Genomic DNA, 18,039 nt, shown 5'->3' on the forward strand with positions numbered 1-18,039 from the left:
CCTTTCGGCTTACATATGGTACTGATGCCATGATACCGGTAGAAATTGGAGAGCCGTCATTCAGGAGAGAGAATTTCAAGGAATCGGCCAATGAAGAGGCTCTGGCCGTTAACCTGGACTTGATAGATGAGATCCGTGACCGCGCTGCCATCATGACTGAGGCTAGTAAAAGAATGATGGCTAGAAAATTCAACTCCAAAATAAGTCCACGACAATTCTACAAAAACGACCTAGTGTGGCGAGTAACCGGGGACGCGTGCAAGGATCGACAAGAAGGGAAGTTGGCAGCCAACTGGGAAGGCCCCTTTCGAGTAGCAGCAAGATTAAATAATGGAGCATACAAATTGGAAACCCTGGCAGGAAAATTAATACCAAGAACCTAGAATGTCACTCATTTAAAGCATTATTATAGCTAAAACCTTGTAATACGTGCATAGGTGTACTCTTTTCCTATCCCAGGTTTTATCCTCTTAAAAGAAAGTGAAAAGGGGTTTTCCTGAGAAGGTTTTTAACGAGGCACCTAATCAATAAAATTTCTCTTTCTTCACCTATACGGTTTTTTACGCATTATATACCTTTCAAACACCATTCCCTCCCAAGTTTTCACTTGGCCAAGGTTGAATGGTTTCACTCCCGAGTACCACACTCGGTCAAGGATGCAGCAATTATATTCCCCTGCCGAGTACCCCTACTCGGTCAAGTGTGAATTATTTTTCTTTCAAGCATCTCTCTACTAAAGGTCGACATATCTCAATCCCGAATACTCTCATGCTCGTCAAAATTAACAAATTAGGAGGAGTTCTTAGTTAAAGCTAAATTTTTTTAAAAAAAACGAGATCATCTCCTCGTCTTCTACTCGGCTAAAAATGAGTATATTAAGGGTAAATCGTATCCAAGTTATTTGGCTAAGTATGATAATATTAAGCATATCGTAAAGGTTGTTAGGACAAGTTGCGTGACAAAATACAAAGCATGAGAAAAAGGGTAAATTCTATTTCAAACAAAAAACTGGTTACAAAATGTGGGCACTAATGGCCCATGAATACAAAGGAAGAGTAATTTAACTCTCTATTCTCTCTACCGCCTCGGGAGCGGCCACCTCAGGGTTGGCGGTAACCTCAGGGAGACGTCTCGGCACTTCGACGTCGGGTTCTACATCATCCTCAACCTCGGTGTAAGGAATGAACCTCCCGCCGAAAAAATCCTTTGTAATGTCAAAATGAAAACCTACCGGTACTTGGCAGAACCCATGACACTGTCGAATAGCGTGGTTAAAACCGGCTTCATGCTCGTAAGATACTTGCTAAGAACACTTCTCAGCAAAGTTTCTCATCTCAGTTTCAGCCTTTTGCCTCTCCAGCGCCAGGGCTTCTTCCATCTCGGCAGATTTGGCCCGTAAAGCCTCTTCCATTTGACAGGACTTTGCCTTCAACGCCTCCATCTCCTCCCCCCGGACCCTCGCCACCTCCTCGGCCGCATGTACTCGGTCCTCCATTATTTGAAAGTGCTCTTTGTATTGATTAACCTGACCCTGCAGGGATTGAACGGTCTCGTCCAGGCTAGCTTGAATCTCTCTACTCTCGGCCAAAGCCTCTTCAGAAACCGAATGGGCGGCCTTCAACTTCTTAACTTCGAGAATGGGATCCACAACTAGCCTTCGGAGCATTGCGGTGGACCGTACATGAAGTTCTGCGTAGTAGCGCCACATAGACTCATAGTCCAAACCGCCGACCAGTTCCTTCCCTGCATCAGATAACAAGTTCGGAGCAGCAAGCCGACCAGTATGTGTCCCGCTTACCAAGAACCCCTCGGCTAGCATGTCCAAGGGAACTACGGGAGAGCTGCTCCCCTCCCCAGCAGCTACCACTCGGGTCTGACTCCGAGCCCCTTGAACGCCGCTAGGCTCACCCGAGTGGGCGTGTCGCCTCTTCCTCTCCCTTTCGGGCTCCTTGCTTTTGCCCTTTTCCTTGCGTTTCTTGGAAGGGCCTTCGGCTGGAACAAAATCTTGGGGAGGAGGGCGAAGTTCCGGCACCTCGGGAAGTTGGTCGATTTGAGGATGACGGTGCTCCTCAACGGGCGTCCCTTCGGGCATTCTCTGCTTCAAAGTACGCCGGAAGGTCGGCACATCCACACCTCTTTGAGCCATTAAACCTGCATTAACAATAGCAAGTCAAATCAATATAGCTCAATTCCAAATACAAGTCAGAAACGAAATAACACATACCCTCCATATCCCACCGAGGACGCGGAGACTTGAGAACAAGGACTACATGTCGGGCAGGAATGTCTCGGGGAAGGGACTTCAAGAATTGCAAATCCGACAGCTCCCTAGCCAATAACATATCCTCAGGGTATGTGTCGTATCAGCGCGGCACCCGAGTCCAGTGAAAAGGAAATAGGGGATTGCCCTCGCTATCAAAAAAATAATTTTTACCTACAGGGTCCACGGTTACCTTGAAGAAACCGGTTTTGAAACCCTTAAAAGACGACGCGTATGGCTTAAAGAGGGGCAACTCGGGTTGCCTTATTAGAGAAACCCACCTCGCCAGGTCGGATGGACGCGTACAAAAAAAATGAAAAAAAAGACCTACACTAGGCTCTATATAATGGAATTTACAAAGTATTCTAAAGGCTTGAATTGCCGCCCACCCGTTCGGATGTAGTTGTGTTGGCGCTACATTCAAAACCCCCATTTGGAAATCGTCAAAAGGGAGCCTGATACCTAATTCCCTAAACATATATTCATACATAAAGAAGGTGTCGGCCATTCCGACACCTCCCAAGAAAACAAAGTCTGGGTTCTCGCCCTCGTCCCCCTGACAAGGATCAAGGTGTATAGGGTACGGGTCACAAGCCTCCCATAAAGAAATATCACAATTATCTACAAAAAATTGAAGACTTTTATTTCTTTTGAAACGAGAAAAGTAGGCGGCCACTTCACCGTGTACCCACTCATAACCAGGCACCGTGCAGGGAGGAAACACCTGCCTTTCCCGAGGAGGACTAGTGCTGGGAAGAGGTTCAGGAGCGTCAGTATCACTGGACGATGAGGTCTCGGCTTCGCTACTGCCTTCGCCGACTTGTGCCTCTTCAGCCCTCCGGTTTGAAATAGACAAAACCTCGCCACTCCCCTCGGTTCCATTCATAATATCAACCTCAATGGTACCCGGCCCCGAGACATCCGACAAGGAATCCTCCCACTCAATACGATCAGCCATGATAGAAAAGAAGTTAAGAAGAAAATGAAACGCACCTTGCTAGTAGTCGGTAGAGAAGAAAAGCCTAGGATCTCTGAACACTAGTCGGTTTGGAGCAAAGATATGCAGGGTTCGGCACAGAGCAAAAGAGTAAGAAAGGGATGAGGGACCACCACATATTTATAAGGGACTGATGTCGGGCAAACGAAAAGACGCCCTTTCATTTCAAACCATCAGATCCCTTCCAGATCAACGGAGGAGATGGAGCACCCCTTCGTTTCACATCCCCTCTGACAAATCCTCAAAACCAACATTCTAGAATATTCCTCAGCAAATTTATAATCTCGGCCTATACCGTATTGTTACTAAATCGACTACTCCTCAGTGTAAATTAATACACCAAAACGTTACCATCAATTGAGACCGGACACCCCCACGATGACCCCCTCAGTACAATAAAAAGCACTCCAACCGGATACCTATATTACCATCTCCATTTTTTAAAGCCCTTACTTCGCAACTCGCCGGGCTTGTGGGGCTAGTGTACTGGGAAAGGAATCAACTCGGTCCCACCATCAGCAAAAAGAAACCGAATACCTACTCGGCATACTAGGCCGGTACCCCTAGTCAGGATTAAAAGGTAAATAATCTAAATTAAAGATAATCAAAAATACTATGGGCCTCAAATATAAAAATTGACTCAGGCCCATTAGCCCAAAGAATGTCTATAAAAAGAAGATAAGAAATACAGGTTAGTGGTTGACTTCAGATCATTAAATAACATTTATTGTTCAGAACCGAATCCTGACTTTATCATCGGAGTACCTTTTGCAGGTATTCTCCCTATCATCAAATCAGCAACAGGACGCCTAATCGAAGATTAGAAGACAGCTAACAAAGGAACAATAATTTAGAAGCATTGTCATGAAAATTGAGCCAAAAATTGCGGCTTGATGTAATATAGTATAAAAGTGTATAAATTTAATCATGTTTAGTTCGGTCACCATTGAACCATAATGAAAATTGGTCCAGAACTGGAACCTTGATGTTCTAAAAATTCACACATCCACATTGTATAGTGAAATCATGATCTGATTTTCATGGCAGTCTAGTAAAGAAATACTATTCGTTGCATTATACTGCAAAGGATTCTTAACTACTAATAACAATAAAGAAAAAAAAAAAAAAGCTTTTTAGAAGAAAAGAACCAATACAAATTATATTTGGGTGATGGAGGAATCTGAGCTTTCAATGGCTTAATTCTAAAACCTTGACTACAAGAAAATTGTGGAATACACAAGACTAGTTTTAACTCTACACTTTTCTAAGCAAAAGCCTAGTGCCTCATTCTACATAGTACAAACTACTTTCTACCACATTATTGAACTCAATTGGGAACTATCCTGTAATCACAGATCATCTTATTTTGTGTTACAAAAGCATGCTAACCATGCATGAATTCCTCAATTTTTTTTAAGGGGTAGAACCAACTAATTTTCTCCCACTGGGATGCTTGGTTGATGAGGAGGCACCCACCTCTCCCTTTTATTTTGTTTTCTTCTTCTGTCTATGCATGCCCCGAATGCAGCAGTGGCATGCAAAGGTGGCATCACTTTCTGTTTCAACTCTTCAACTGTCTTAAGCTATAGCCACCACTGTGGAAGTCCACAGATATTCCCTCTGATCTAAATTTCCGGTATACCACTCGAACGTGATGAATACTCCGTCACCAGTTTTAGAAACATCGATGACTTTTCCTCTAATAGTCTTGAAGGGGTGTCAAACTCTGCAACTCGCCCTGCAGAGGTATAAAAGATATAACTTTAGAAGCACAAACTAGTGAGTAATAATGCAAAGCCTGTGGCTATAGAAATGGTTGGCAAAAAGAAGACAAAACAGACAGAAGAATAACACACAACTGTTACTATACGCACCGTCACTGAGCACCAGAACTAGATCACTGTCGATGACAGTAGGAATACGATGTGCAATGGTGCACACAGTGCAGTCTTTGAACTCCTTTCGGATAATCTTCTGGATAAGATTATCAGTGGCAGTATCAACCGATGCCGTAGCTTCATCAAGTACAAGTATTTTTGACTGCTTCAGTAGAGCACGGCCAAGAGAAACGAGTTGCCGCTGTCCTACACTCCAGTTATCTCCATTTTCTAGAACTGCAAGTTTCCAAATACATGTTAATATAGCTAATTGTGATTCCAAACACTTTTCCCTTTTAAAGGGGTGGGGAAGGAAAGATACTGTGTGTTTTCCAATTTTTTCTGGCTGCCTACCTGGTGTATCAAGCTTTTGTCCTTTCTCACGGATAATATCTCCAAGCTGAGACTTATCAAGTGCCTGTGAACAATTAAAACTAATCAATCACAAAATGCACAACCTTTTATTCAAATAGCCATAATTATAAAAAATTCAAGGATTATTGGTCTATTTTCATATACTACGTGTTCTTACATAGGAGTAAAGATATAAAGTTGTTTATTGGAGTTGGAAATTAAGATTGTGGACACAAAGTGGTATTCATCAGAGTAAAAACTCTTTCTAATTAGGAATTGAAATGACTTGTCAGTCATGGACGGGCAAACCAGTACCCGTTTTTTGTTAATTCCAAGTATCTTATAAATACCCAATTGAACTCAGATGAAGGGTTCGTTTGGCATGTGTGGGTAAGGTACACATATGAAGGAAGTTTGTTAGATATGATGATAGTGGAGGCATTGCATGGATTATTTTTGGTGGAGATATTTGAGGAAGTTTACTGCATAGGTCACTTCTAATCTAAGTATTGGAGACTTATGTTTTCTTTATATCATTAACTTTATGTAATCATTTTTCCCCCTTTTTAAGTATTGTTCCTTCTTCCTTCCTTACTAACAATATTTCCATTTCAAGTAAAAATAATAATAATTTGGCTGTTACCATATATAGGCATGCAAAACCTGAATATAACAACATTTTTCTACTTTCTCACATACATACACACACACACACACACACACACAAGTAATCTTCATAAGCATTTCTATTAAAGATAACACTAAAAGATAATACAAGCTGTGTAATTAAAAGCATGCAGTTATGCAATACTAACCTCCCAAATATCTTTATCTGAGTGTTCCTCAAGAGGATCAAGGTTGCCTCGAATGGTCCCTTCAAATAAGGTTGGATCTTGTGGTATGATACTGAGATGGCTTCGAAGGTCATGAAGGCCAATATCTGAAATATTAATGTTGTCTATAAGGATACTTCCATTTGCTGGTTCAATCAATCGAAACAACGCTTGAATTAAGGTAGATTTTCCACTTCCAGTACGTCCAACTATTCCAATCTTCTTTCCACCAGGAAATTTACAGGATACTCCATGAAGCACCAAAGGAAGATTCTCCTTGTAACGGACCTTCAAGAGAGACAGAGTAGGGGTAAGAGACCTGGAGATACAGCATCATTGGAAAGAGCCAGTTGCAATACAAAATTCATAAAGGATATTTTAATAATGTAACATGACTAGCAGCTCTGATTATATACTAAATAATCTTGTACACCAAGCAACAACATACTAAGTTATTCCACCTCTCAAAACAGAAGATAATCAATCAATATATGACTTAAACACGAGACATAAAAATGTAACTGAGCTTCGTACCTTCAAATCAATTATTTCAATTTCCCCGTTTTCTGGCCATGAGGATGGAGGGTGAGAATTTTCAATTATTGTTGGTGCTTCGCTAGGAATTTGGCTGTACTGGTAAATTCTTTCAATAGATATAATTTTATTTTCAAGTTTGCAAAAGCTGAGTATCCACCTTGATAAGCGTGCATTTAAATTCAGGCCATATGTCACAGCAAGTCCAGCCATGCCTACGCAGAAAAAAAATTAATAGCAATAAGTAACAGAAAAAGGCTTCACTTTGCATTCTGCATTGTGTCTAAGCATCACTTGTGAAAACAAAACTAACTTTAAAGATAGAATGCTACACAACTTAATTGTCAGGGACTATAAACATTGCTGTGAAAATAAGGAGACAAAACAGGTTATTAGAACTAAGTACTTACTTGGGTCAATACTCCCACGGGGAAAGCTCACAAGCAATACCATGCAGAAAGCAAATACAAAGGTTGAAAGTAACTCCATCCGCAGGCAGAGCCACTCAATAGCAGCAAGACTGCAGAAGAATGGACGTGCAAAGCAATCAAGAAGATATAGGTTCCGCTTCATGAACCTTTTTTCTTGTCCAAAACCTCTTATGGTGGATGCTCCAGCAATCGATTCACCAAAAAGATGTATAATTGGAGATTTCTGGATGCTTACAATTCGGACCAGTTCCCTTGAGGAAGCCATGTAGTATTTCTGCAACAGAATTAGTTGATGGTTAGAACAATTCACAAAACCAAAACAAGTCAATAGACAAGCATTTCTTTTAAAAGGATGCAGTTAGATTGGAAAATTATTAGTCTTTTGTCAATGTATTCTCTCTTTCCCTCTTGAATAGAACTCTCTCACTCTCTTTCTCTTCCAAAATGCACCAGTTTTGCTTTTGCACAAGTCTTTTAGAAAAGCAGTTTGCAAGAATATAAGCTGAAAGATTTCTAATTACCTGCATCCACAAACAAGCGATGGCCATTGGAACAACTAAGAGCAAAATTTGCCATGTAACTTCTGTCATTACACCAACAATACCAATAAGCTGTATTGTTGTTGAAGCAAACCCACCCAGCCTAAAAGGAATGTCTAGATCCACTACACTTTGATCAACTGATACCTGGTAAAATACAGATGACGCTTTATTAACATATGCATTAGAAAGGAATAGATTTATCTCAACCCCAAAAGCTAGTTCAAGGAGAGAGGATTGCTCAAGTCTTATATGTAGGACTTCTCAACAATTTTCACTATACAGGAGCTGGTAAAAGAAAAAAACTTACTCGATTCAAGATCCTTCCAGCTGGTGTAGAATCAAAGAAAGACATTGGTGCATGGAACACACTTCTAAGCATCTTCAAAAATAGCTTCTGTGCAGCTGCAAGACCAAATGTAGCCACCAGAACAGCCCTTATAAATATAAACCATGAACTGCCAAAAGCAAGAGCCATGTAAACAAGAAGAAGAACCGTGGGAGTTACTTTGGGCTGGTCTCCTTCTGTTTGAGGGTTAGCCCAAGCCATCCACCAATTACTAGCAATCTGAAGGAACTGAAATAATCCTTGTGCAATGATTATGAGTGGAATCAATAAGCCTTTATAAGCAGCTGCCATGTATGACCAATACACCTTCATGCTGACTCTACCTCTGACCCTCTCCTCTTCCTGAACAAGCTGTTTTTTTCTTGACCGTTTTGCTTTCTTCTTCTCCGTATATGCTTTTTGATCTGAAGTTGATGATCCTTCCTGCACTTCCTTTGCCAAATTATCAATATCATTTGCAGAACAAATGGATTTCTTACTGATCATAACAGATGCATCCAAGGATATGTTTTCATCTGAATCTTCAGAGGAATGAGTAGGGATATCCATAGCTTCGATGGCTTCATGATGAGCTGAAACCAGAGTTTTAAAATCTGTTCCTGCTTGTAAAAGATCATCGTACTTTCCTGCCTGTATGATGCAGCCTTCCTTCAGAACCTTCACAAATGGAAAATTTAATTTAGAGGAAACCATCTTCACATCATATCAATTGCATGATCACACTGTTATGCTTTGTTTGAGAATTAGTTTTTGGGAAGATGGGAAGAGAAAAGTTTATGTGATGTTTATCCATGTTTGAGAGTTTTTATATGAGGGGGGATGGTTTATAAACTTCCCAAAGCTCTCAAAATCCCATATTTTTAAGGCTTTGCTTAGGAGTTTGGAAAGAAAGGAAAGAAAAACGTTTGAAGGGTAAGCGGAAGGGAGGAGGAAGGAAGGTATTACACAAAACCTCCCTAATTGGGAGAACTTAAAAACATGAATTTAAGAGAGTTTTGGAAGGTTTATAAGTTCTTCTTCTCTTATCTAAAATCTCTCAAACAAAGATAATCATCACATAAATCTTTATCTTCTTTCCCTTTTCTCCCAAAAACCAACACCGAAATAAAGTCTTTAGTTATTTCAATATAGACTTTATTTAGGAGTTTGGAGAGAGAGAAGGATAGAGTTTGGAAGGGAAGGGGGGTTAATCCTAAACCCCCAAATTGGAGGAATTTAAAAATATAGAATTAGGAGGGTTTATAAACCCTCTCCTTCTTTTCTAAAAACTCTCAAATATAGCTAAATATCATATAAGTTTTTCCCTTCCCTTCCCCTCAAAAATCAACTCTCAAATAAAACCTTAAACAAAACCTTAGGAGTTTTGTATTACCCTCCCTTTCCTTTCAAATATTTTCTTCCTCCCTCCCTCCAAACTCCCAAATAAAGTCTTAAGTTCTTTTGGAACTTCAAACTTCAAGTGAAAAACAAATAAAAATTCTATTATGAAACATTTGAATAGGATTTTCTTAGTCATTGGAAGAACTAAACATATTAATGCAAGTATAGATAAATGTTGTAACTTGTAAGAAATAAAGTTCAAAGCTAAAAAAGAAAAAATATCAGCAATGGATTTGATTAATATAATGACCAATTGAAAAGAGTTTTACTCATGAGCTTTCTTGCACATGTATCAATTTCATATGGACCTAAAATTCATCAATTTTTCCTCTTGATTACTGCTGGTAACATCTCCCGTTGATATGTTTATAAGAAATTTATTTTCATATAATTAAGCTTTAAACGAACTCCTCTGTGTTGTTTTATAAATGTTTTTTCATTGTATCTGTCAAGTAGTAAATGTAAGACTGTATAATTGTCAAAATCTACTTCATTTTTTAACGTTGTAAATAAATTAAGAAACATAAGTCATAAACCCTATACATGGGTATGATCCTGAAACTTCATTCACTTAATGAAAATGAACCCAGGCTCTAAGTATTATAAATAGAGAGAACTACGAACGCCAACAACATATAAGAGAGAAACATTAAATTGAAATACCGGAGGGCATATGAGAGATGACACCCTGAATTATCCTTCATGCAAGGAATAAACAAATCTTAAAATTTAAATGTGAAGTGAAGGGTAACCATTAACTTGGCCTCTTATTACATGATGCATGAATGTGTAAGACCAATGCATACAGCCATACCAGTATCAAATCAGCAGCAGGAAGGAATTCAACTTGATGGGTCACAAAAATGACTGTTTTATCTACTAGTGCTGTCAATATATACTCCTGCAGATCCATGCCATAGGTTAAGGCAAATCCAATTCATTTAAACAGTAACAACAATATGCTAAGGAAAACTAACCCTAAATAATTCTGATCCAGTGTGAGCATCAACTGCGCTGAAGGGATCATCAAGGAGATAAATATCTGCATCCTGGTAGAGTGCTCGTGCAAGCTGAACCCGCTGCTTCTGGCCACCACTCAGGTTTATGCCTCTGTCCCCAATAATTGTCTGATCGCCATGTGAGAAAAGTTCTAGGTCCTTTTTCAGTGAACACGCATGAAGAACATTCTTATACTTTGCTTTGTCCATTGGGCTTCCAAAGAGGATATTTTCTTCTATATTTCCTGATTGTATCCATGCTGACTGGGAGACATATCCAGCAGAGCCACACACTCTGACCTGCAAAATAACCCAATGCATCCTGTGAAGACTGTTACAAATAAAATGCCAATTGACAGATTAAAAGAATAAACATGAAATTAAAAGCTAAAGTACTCTAACATACTTCACCAGAAAGTTTAGGAATCTCTCCAAGGATGCAAGAAAGAAAACTTGATTTCCCTGAACCAACCATACCACAAACAGCCACACGCATCCCTCTTTCAACTTTCATATTTATCTCTGATAGGGTAGGCCTAGCAGACGACGAAGGGTCCCAACAGAAGAAACCATGCTTAATTTCTATAGCAATGTTAGTAATGCCTTGTGGCAAGACAATAGTTGCATCCTCCTGCAATTCTTCCTCCAGCAGGAAGGCAGATAATCGATCAAGAGAAACCTTTGTCTGAGCCATAGTTGACACCAAGTCTGGAAAATTCCTCAAAGGTTCTTGTAGGATCCTGAAAGTAGCTAATGCAGAAAGTACACCACCTGCAGTCAGATGGCCACCCAACAATATGGAGGTAGCAAAGGTGACTGCTGAAACAAATATGGGAGAGCTCCAAAATATGAAAGTTATGAAAGCCTGAGAATAGAGTGCTTTCCGAAGCCACTTGAACTCTACTCCACGCATTTCCTCCAACCTTATTCTATATCTGTCCTCCCAAGCTTGCAGCTTGAGAATCCTCATATTTCTCAGGCACTCGGATGTTTTTCTCATCCTTTCATCCTTAGCAGCCATTAACTTGTCTTGATAATCTTCTTGGATTCTGGCCACAGGTATGGTGACAACAATGGAAATGATTGTAGCAATCAATGTCGCAATAGAAGCAATTCCAACATTCTTATACAAAATCGCAAGGGCAAGAACAATCTGCAAAGGAAGCATCCACATGTCATGAAGATACCAAGAGTAGTCCCCTACCCTCTGAACGTCAACAGCCATGTAGTTAACAATCTCCCCACTTGTGTGACTTTGCTTGGCCAAGCTTGATAGCCTAAGCCCTTTTCTATACACCATCGCTGTTAAAGCTGACCTAACATGCATACCCAAGATGTCCACCCCTAAATACCACTGCCTAGTGGTGAAGGTCTCTACAAGCTTGGCCACAAAGAATATCCCCGCAAGGACATACCCCTCATTAGGGAAAATCTCTTTGCCAACCAAGTAATCGACAAAGTAACTTATCATAAATGGACCAACATATGAGACAAGTGTAGTGACCCCAGCAAATATGGCATTACAAGCTGCCTCCTTCCAGAATGATTTGAGAAGTGCCCAAGCTAACGAAGGCTGCCTTGTCGGGTTTTCAGCCTTCAATCTCTCCCAATTAGAATTCAAAGCCTTATAATTAGTCTTGGCTCGATCTTTTGGCGCAACAAGGGGAATGTCCTTAAGCTCAAGCGGTCTCTTTGCACCAATGGAAAGAAGTGCATTCAACCAAGACAGAGTAGCCAAACTAAAAAGCCGGGCATCACTATAAGGAGTAACCTTGAGACACCCTGGTTCTTCTTCGTCAAGTAACGGTTGTTGAAGCTCTGAGTTCCTACTAACTTTTATGCCAGTAACACCCCTAATTGCAACAATACACAAGAAAGCAAGAGCAGGAGTCACAGCAAAATTTGCCACAACATGAGAACGTAGGTGCTTGGAACCTTCCATCCAAACCCCCCTCCCATCAACATACAAAGTACACAAGCAAATAACAAACAACACAAACCACCAAACTCTCAACAAAATTGGAAACTTTTCACACACCTTGAATTTACAATGCAAGGCCGAGAAGCTCAACACAACCCAAGCTAAAACCTGAGCAAGAGGCACAGCAATAAGAGACAAACTCACGTCCACACCACCCTTAATCAACACAACCCCATCGAATCCCAACACCAAAACTTGCACCAACAGAACATAGAAACAAGACAACATCGACAACTTGAACCATGAACCAATTCTAATGTCACGTGCTCCCCCATCAACACTAACACAAATTGGGCTGCCATTACTGGGTCTATTCTCCTTGCCAAATCTAATTCTTCCTCCATCCAACACAACCATCTTCCTCGCAGAAACAACAAAGAGAAAGAGAAGAAACATAATCAAGTTGCCACAGATTGCCACCAATTCCAACATGGGCAATCCAAGGATCTCACTCCAAAGGGTATTCGACGATCCTGAAGAAGAAGACAACGCTGTAGCTGACACTCCATTGTTTGCCATTGTTGAAATGAAGAGAAAAACACGAATTCAGATAAATGAGTAGGTAAGAACTGAGGAGCTAAACGAGTGATGATGTCATCGAAGAAGAGCATTTCACCATCTGAAGAAGATTCTACAGACACATTGTTGCACATTAATACAAAGAGATTTTCATCACAAACACGAAACCCAAAAATATAATAAAAATAACAGCTTGCAACTCCTCTTAGCTATCCAAGAACAGAAAGAGACAAAGGGTGGGAATAAGAATAAAAAATCTGAAGAAAGATACCAAAAAACTGACCTGGGTGTTCTCAGAAATCGCTTGATATCAAAACGATGTTAAACTCTTCCAAAAGCTCCAACCTTTACACACCAAACCTAGCTGAGAAACAGAGCAAAACAACTCACCAATACAGAGAACGACAACAATGAAGAACCCTTCACGCCGCAGCTATATAATAAGTACAACAATGTTGAAGAGAGAGAGAGAGAGAGAGTCTATCTCTTCTTCTCTCTTTAATATTCTGTTACTTCGCTTTTTTAACTATGTTTTTATGTTTTGGTCGGTAATGGTGGTAACCATTAAAGTGCCGTGTGAAAATGATAAACTTTTGATTTTGCTGCTGCTGCTTGAAAAAGGACACTTTTGCGTTTTAATGGAATGAACGATTTTCTGAAGGTTTTAGTTTTGGTTTGGTTTAGTGTGTGATATGAAGGAGGCTCAGTTCATTTACCAAATTATTTATAGACCTCAACCGGTGATGTGTGGGATGCATATTTTTTATTCTTTTCATTAATTAAAGTTTTTGGTAGCATATAGAATAATGAATATTTCAGGTTGATGCAATTTTTTTTAGCTTAATGTCATTCTGAGGCATATTTGTCCCATGTGTGCGTATGCGGGTTGATGTGATGAGTGATGAGTGATGAGATCATGATAAGGATCTCACTATGTGTCCACAAATAAATATTAAACAAATTCTCAATGTTTTAACAGAGGATAGCATCTAATGCTGTGCGGGGTATACAGTATATAGTATATAATGTTTATGCACTGTGGAGATTTTGGATCATACAATTCCCTAGGAAATGAGAAGGGCTTTGTTTGAATTAAACAGTTTGAGTGCGAAATCACGTTTTTGGTAGTAAGATTCAGATTAATCGAATCGAAGAGAGTGGGGAGTGGGTGATGCCATAGGGATAATGATATGCTTTTTGAAGCTATCGAAACATGTTTAACTTTAAAAAGGTGCATCAGGAACCACGTCTTCATCAATTACCTGTAAAGTAAATAACCAAATAAAAAAAAAATTCCAAACATAGAGATGTCAAAATTAAGATTATGAAATTAACAATGCCACTTGGTTCTTTAGGAAACGTTGACACACAGAAGAATAAAACTTAGGTGCAACTTTTAATTATCATTTAAAAAAGTTTAATACTATTCTAAATTATTAAGATAAAACATTAACTTTGATTATGAATTGACAATAAAAACATTTCAAAAAGTATATCTAAATTTTGTTCTATGAACAAATACAAGATTATAAAATGATCAATTTTTATTCATTCAAAATGAATAATTGAAAGCACAAAACATAAAATTGAAACACTAATTTGGTGAATTTTATCCTTGGTTTGCGGCTTCAATGAATGTGTGGCTGTGAAGTTTTCATTGACTTTTAAGATGATTTATGGACCCATGAACATTTGATTGTGAAGTTCAACCAGAAAAAAAAAAAGAAAAAGTAATAATAACATCAAGGTAACTTGCATTGAAATGAAAAGTTTGCATAAAGTTACACACGTGGCGCAAAAGTGAAATCATCCTAATGGAAATTGGCATGCATCTCTTTTGATAACTTGAATTAGCAAATATGCAATATCACAGAGAGATAACATATTTGGATTTTACATTTTAAAATGCTACACATATTTATAAATAATTATTAGAAAAGAAAACAGAATCAACAGATGAAATACTAATATAACTAAGTTAATCATAGTTTTCTTTTTTTGGCTTCAATAATTAATTATCTTGGGCATGGAAATCAGCATACCACCTATCCTCACGACATGGGATTTTATACGATTTACTTAGGAAACACCACTGTGTCCATTTATAGTATTATATAGTCAACCTTTATTATTATTATTTTTAATAAAATACATGCACCTTAATTTGCTATATATAATCCCATTTACTTTATTCTTTTTATAGAAAGTTATATCCTGACACCTTGAGATTTGCGACTTGCCATTGCCAACAAATTATAAATTTGATCAAAAGTTAAACTTACCCATTTTCTCCACTTTTGATTAACTATTAATTAATCTAACCATAAGTGCCTCCATAAAGTCACAAAAGTGATCCATAGTTCATGTGCTATGTTAGTGTTAGTCAAAGAAATCACACACGCACGCACACACACACACTTAGAGTATATATTAATTCCGAAAGTAAATTAAAATAAACGGTGACTCAAAACACTAAATACAAAAAACAAGTTAGAAAATTAAATTGAAACAAAATAAAAGATTAAAAAGGTTAATCTATTAATTTTTTTTAAATATAATCAATTATTATAGTAATTATGAATTCAATCAACCTAATTGTGGTAACAATAATGCTAATCAAGTTAATAATAATAATAATAATAATAATAATAATAATATGTACAATATCAATACTAACCGTGTTAATTACAATACTATTTTTTATGAATGATAAAATTGTTACTTTAATTTATAAAAAAATTGCAAAACTAATCATCATTTCGGGAAGAAAAACATTTTTCAAGCTACATTACTTTTAAATATAAGATTTCAGATAACTAAATAAAATCTTTTAAATTGAATTACAAAGACTTGGTGGGTGCATATCTACAGGAACAATAATATTTAAATGTTACATTTTATCAATGATTTAAATTGTCTGTGTAAAGTTGTGATTGAATTTTATATTTGGAAATTGTTTTGAATACATTTTGCAATATAAGAATGTTAATTTTTTTTTGTTCTTTTAATTTTAATAGTTAGATGAAATTATATAAGAGTTTTAGAGACTTGCATGATATATGGTTCATCACTTGTTAGTGGCTTTGAATTGCATGCAATGTTAGAAGCTTGGGTTGGATAGCAGTGATCTTATGATATACACGTTTCAATGATTAGCAAGATGAGATGCATTGTAGAGAAATAATTTACTAGCACTCATGAGGTGGATTTTTGGAGCATTTACTGTGAATTTGATACAAAATTAAATACGATAACATAATTTGTTTTAGTGTTTTATTAAAATTTACTTCAAACTGCATTGAGAATCATGAAAAATGTATTAATAATATTTTTTAACAAAAATTTTATGATTTTAAACTTTAATTATTGCTCGAATATTTGTTTTATCCTATCATAATTTTATTTATTTATTTAATAGGATACAATAACTTCATCTAATGTCTAATCAGATATAATATTTTTATCTAATATTTTGTTATATATTTTTTATATAAATTTTAACTTATAAAAGACTTAGATTAAAAATAAATAAGACGAGATAACATGTGATTTTTTTAGTTAACGTGTGTTTCAAGGAATATATAAAAATGTATATATAATAAAATTTATTAAAAATAATATATATCATTAAATTTAATGTATATGATATTAAACGTTATAAATTTTTATAAAAAATGTTTATTATTATTTTTTATTGTATATCATTAAAGATCAAATAATTATCATAATGTATATAGTTTAGTATCTTAACCTGCATCAAATGTAAAATAGAATAATATATTATACTTTATTTAATTCTTATATCTTAATTTTTTTACATATCATCATGATTTAAAAACAGGTTTTAGAATTATCTCTTATATTATTATTCTCTCATCTTTATTTTTTCTATTTTTTAAAATGTCTTCTATTGTTTTTGGTAGTTTAATATTTATATATTATCTTTAAAAAAAATTATTATTAAACACGTGGATTAACTAATAAGAGGTTATTATACTTTAACTTATAATTTTGAGTTTAAACTTTAATAAATACAATAATATTAAATACTTAAAAAATCATTTAAATGACACTTTTGATTTGGATAAATTTAAAATTTATTATATGTTTTATCTTTTTTATTTATTTATCTGGCCTCCCGCCTATTTCACACCCTAAAATGGATTATCAAATAACCAGAAACACTTGATTGACTAAAAAAATGTGATGTCAATTTTTAAATAATATAAATTTTATTGCTAGGAGAAGACAATCACTATTATTATACAAAGAAACTTGTGAAAAAATAATTATGACGTTTGAATTTTAAGTTAAAAATTTAAAATAATCATATAAAATAATCTACCTTCTTTGACTTGACAAATTATCTTAATTTAATAACATTTATACAATACAAAAAAATTAATAGTCAAATATAAAATTTAAAAACCTAAAATAAACAAAACATGTAATACGACTATACCATTAGAGGTACCACGTAGCCTTGATGTGTGTGAGGCTTGAAATAGATAGGGTTTGTATATGTTTTTGGGAACATACGCTTACCAATCAAAAGATGAATTGAGACGTTTGGTGGGGCAGAATCATTAAATACAATGTCTAATTTCATAATTAAAAAAAAAAGTAAAATAGTAAATTTTTTCACCTGTGCTAATTAATTTTTTTTACCACACATTTAAATAAAATTTAAAACAAGTATTTATAGCATTCAAATAATATTTATAAATTTGTAAATAAAATGTTTAGTTAATGCTGGAAATTTTACCAAGTAAAAAATAGGGTTAAATATTTTAAACTAAAAAATACTTGGCAGTCTCTCATTTAATATCTTGAATTTTTAATTATATAAATTAAGGGTCATGAAAGGATATGTACTAACCAGAAAATCAAGCTGGCCAGCTCGAATTGATTCACTGTACATTTTATTGATAATGACATTACTCGTGTTTGGTTGACGTGCTGTCAACATGCCAATTATTTTGCCATT

The 18,039-nt window shown here is 36.5% G+C and overlaps 1 protein-coding gene across 2 annotated transcripts; it reads right to left on the reverse strand.

Annotated features, from left to right (window-relative positions):
- Positions 1–4,132: 4,132 nt before the first annotated feature.
- Positions 4,133–13,644, reverse strand: LOC113861773 (ABC transporter C family member 5-like). Of its 2 annotated transcripts, XM_027494801.1 has the most exons (13): positions 13,336–13,644; positions 11,448–13,164; positions 10,959–11,342; positions 10,532–10,852; positions 10,369–10,455; positions 8,136–8,831; positions 7,808–7,972; positions 7,266–7,560; positions 6,856–7,070; positions 6,304–6,609; positions 5,489–5,552; positions 5,132–5,371; positions 4,133–4,995 (listed from the first exon to the last, which is right to left on the reverse strand). In XM_027494801.1, exons 2-13 carry the CDS (start codon positions 13,050–13,052, stop codon positions 4,883–4,885), a joined length of 4,491 nt encoding a protein of 1,496 aa, XP_027350602.1. In that variant the 5' UTR covers positions 13,053–13,164; positions 13,336–13,644; the 3' UTR covers positions 4,133–4,882. The 2 variants fall into 2 exon arrangements, with proteins under 2 accessions (XP_027350602.1, XP_027350601.1); XM_027494800.1 differs by having other exon boundaries at positions 10,959–13,164.
- Between the last annotated feature and the right edge of the window lie 4,395 nt (positions 13,645–18,039).

The sequence above is a fragment of the Abrus precatorius genome, unplaced genomic scaffold, assembly GCF_003935025.1.
Source record: "Abrus precatorius isolate BTA unplaced genomic scaffold, Abrus_2018 Scaffold3, whole genome shotgun sequence".
Lineage (NCBI taxonomy): Eukaryota > Viridiplantae > Streptophyta > Magnoliopsida > Fabales > Fabaceae > Abrus > Abrus precatorius.

Excerpts from the sequence above, each read along its gene's own strand:
- LOC113861773 (XM_027494800.1), bottom strand. The coding sequence starts at position 13,052 with ATGGCAAACAATGGAGTGTCAGCTACAGCGTTGTCTTCTTCTTCAGGA. Across the intron at positions 10,853-10,958 it reads TTCCTAAACTTTCTGGTGAA|GTCAGAGTGTGTGGCTCTGC; the intron begins GTATGTTAGAGT and ends GTTATTTTGCAG. Across the intron at positions 7,071-7,265 it reads CCGTGGGAGTATTGACCCAA|GCATGGCTGGACTTGCTGTG; the intron begins GTAAGTACTTAG and ends TTTTCTGCGTAG.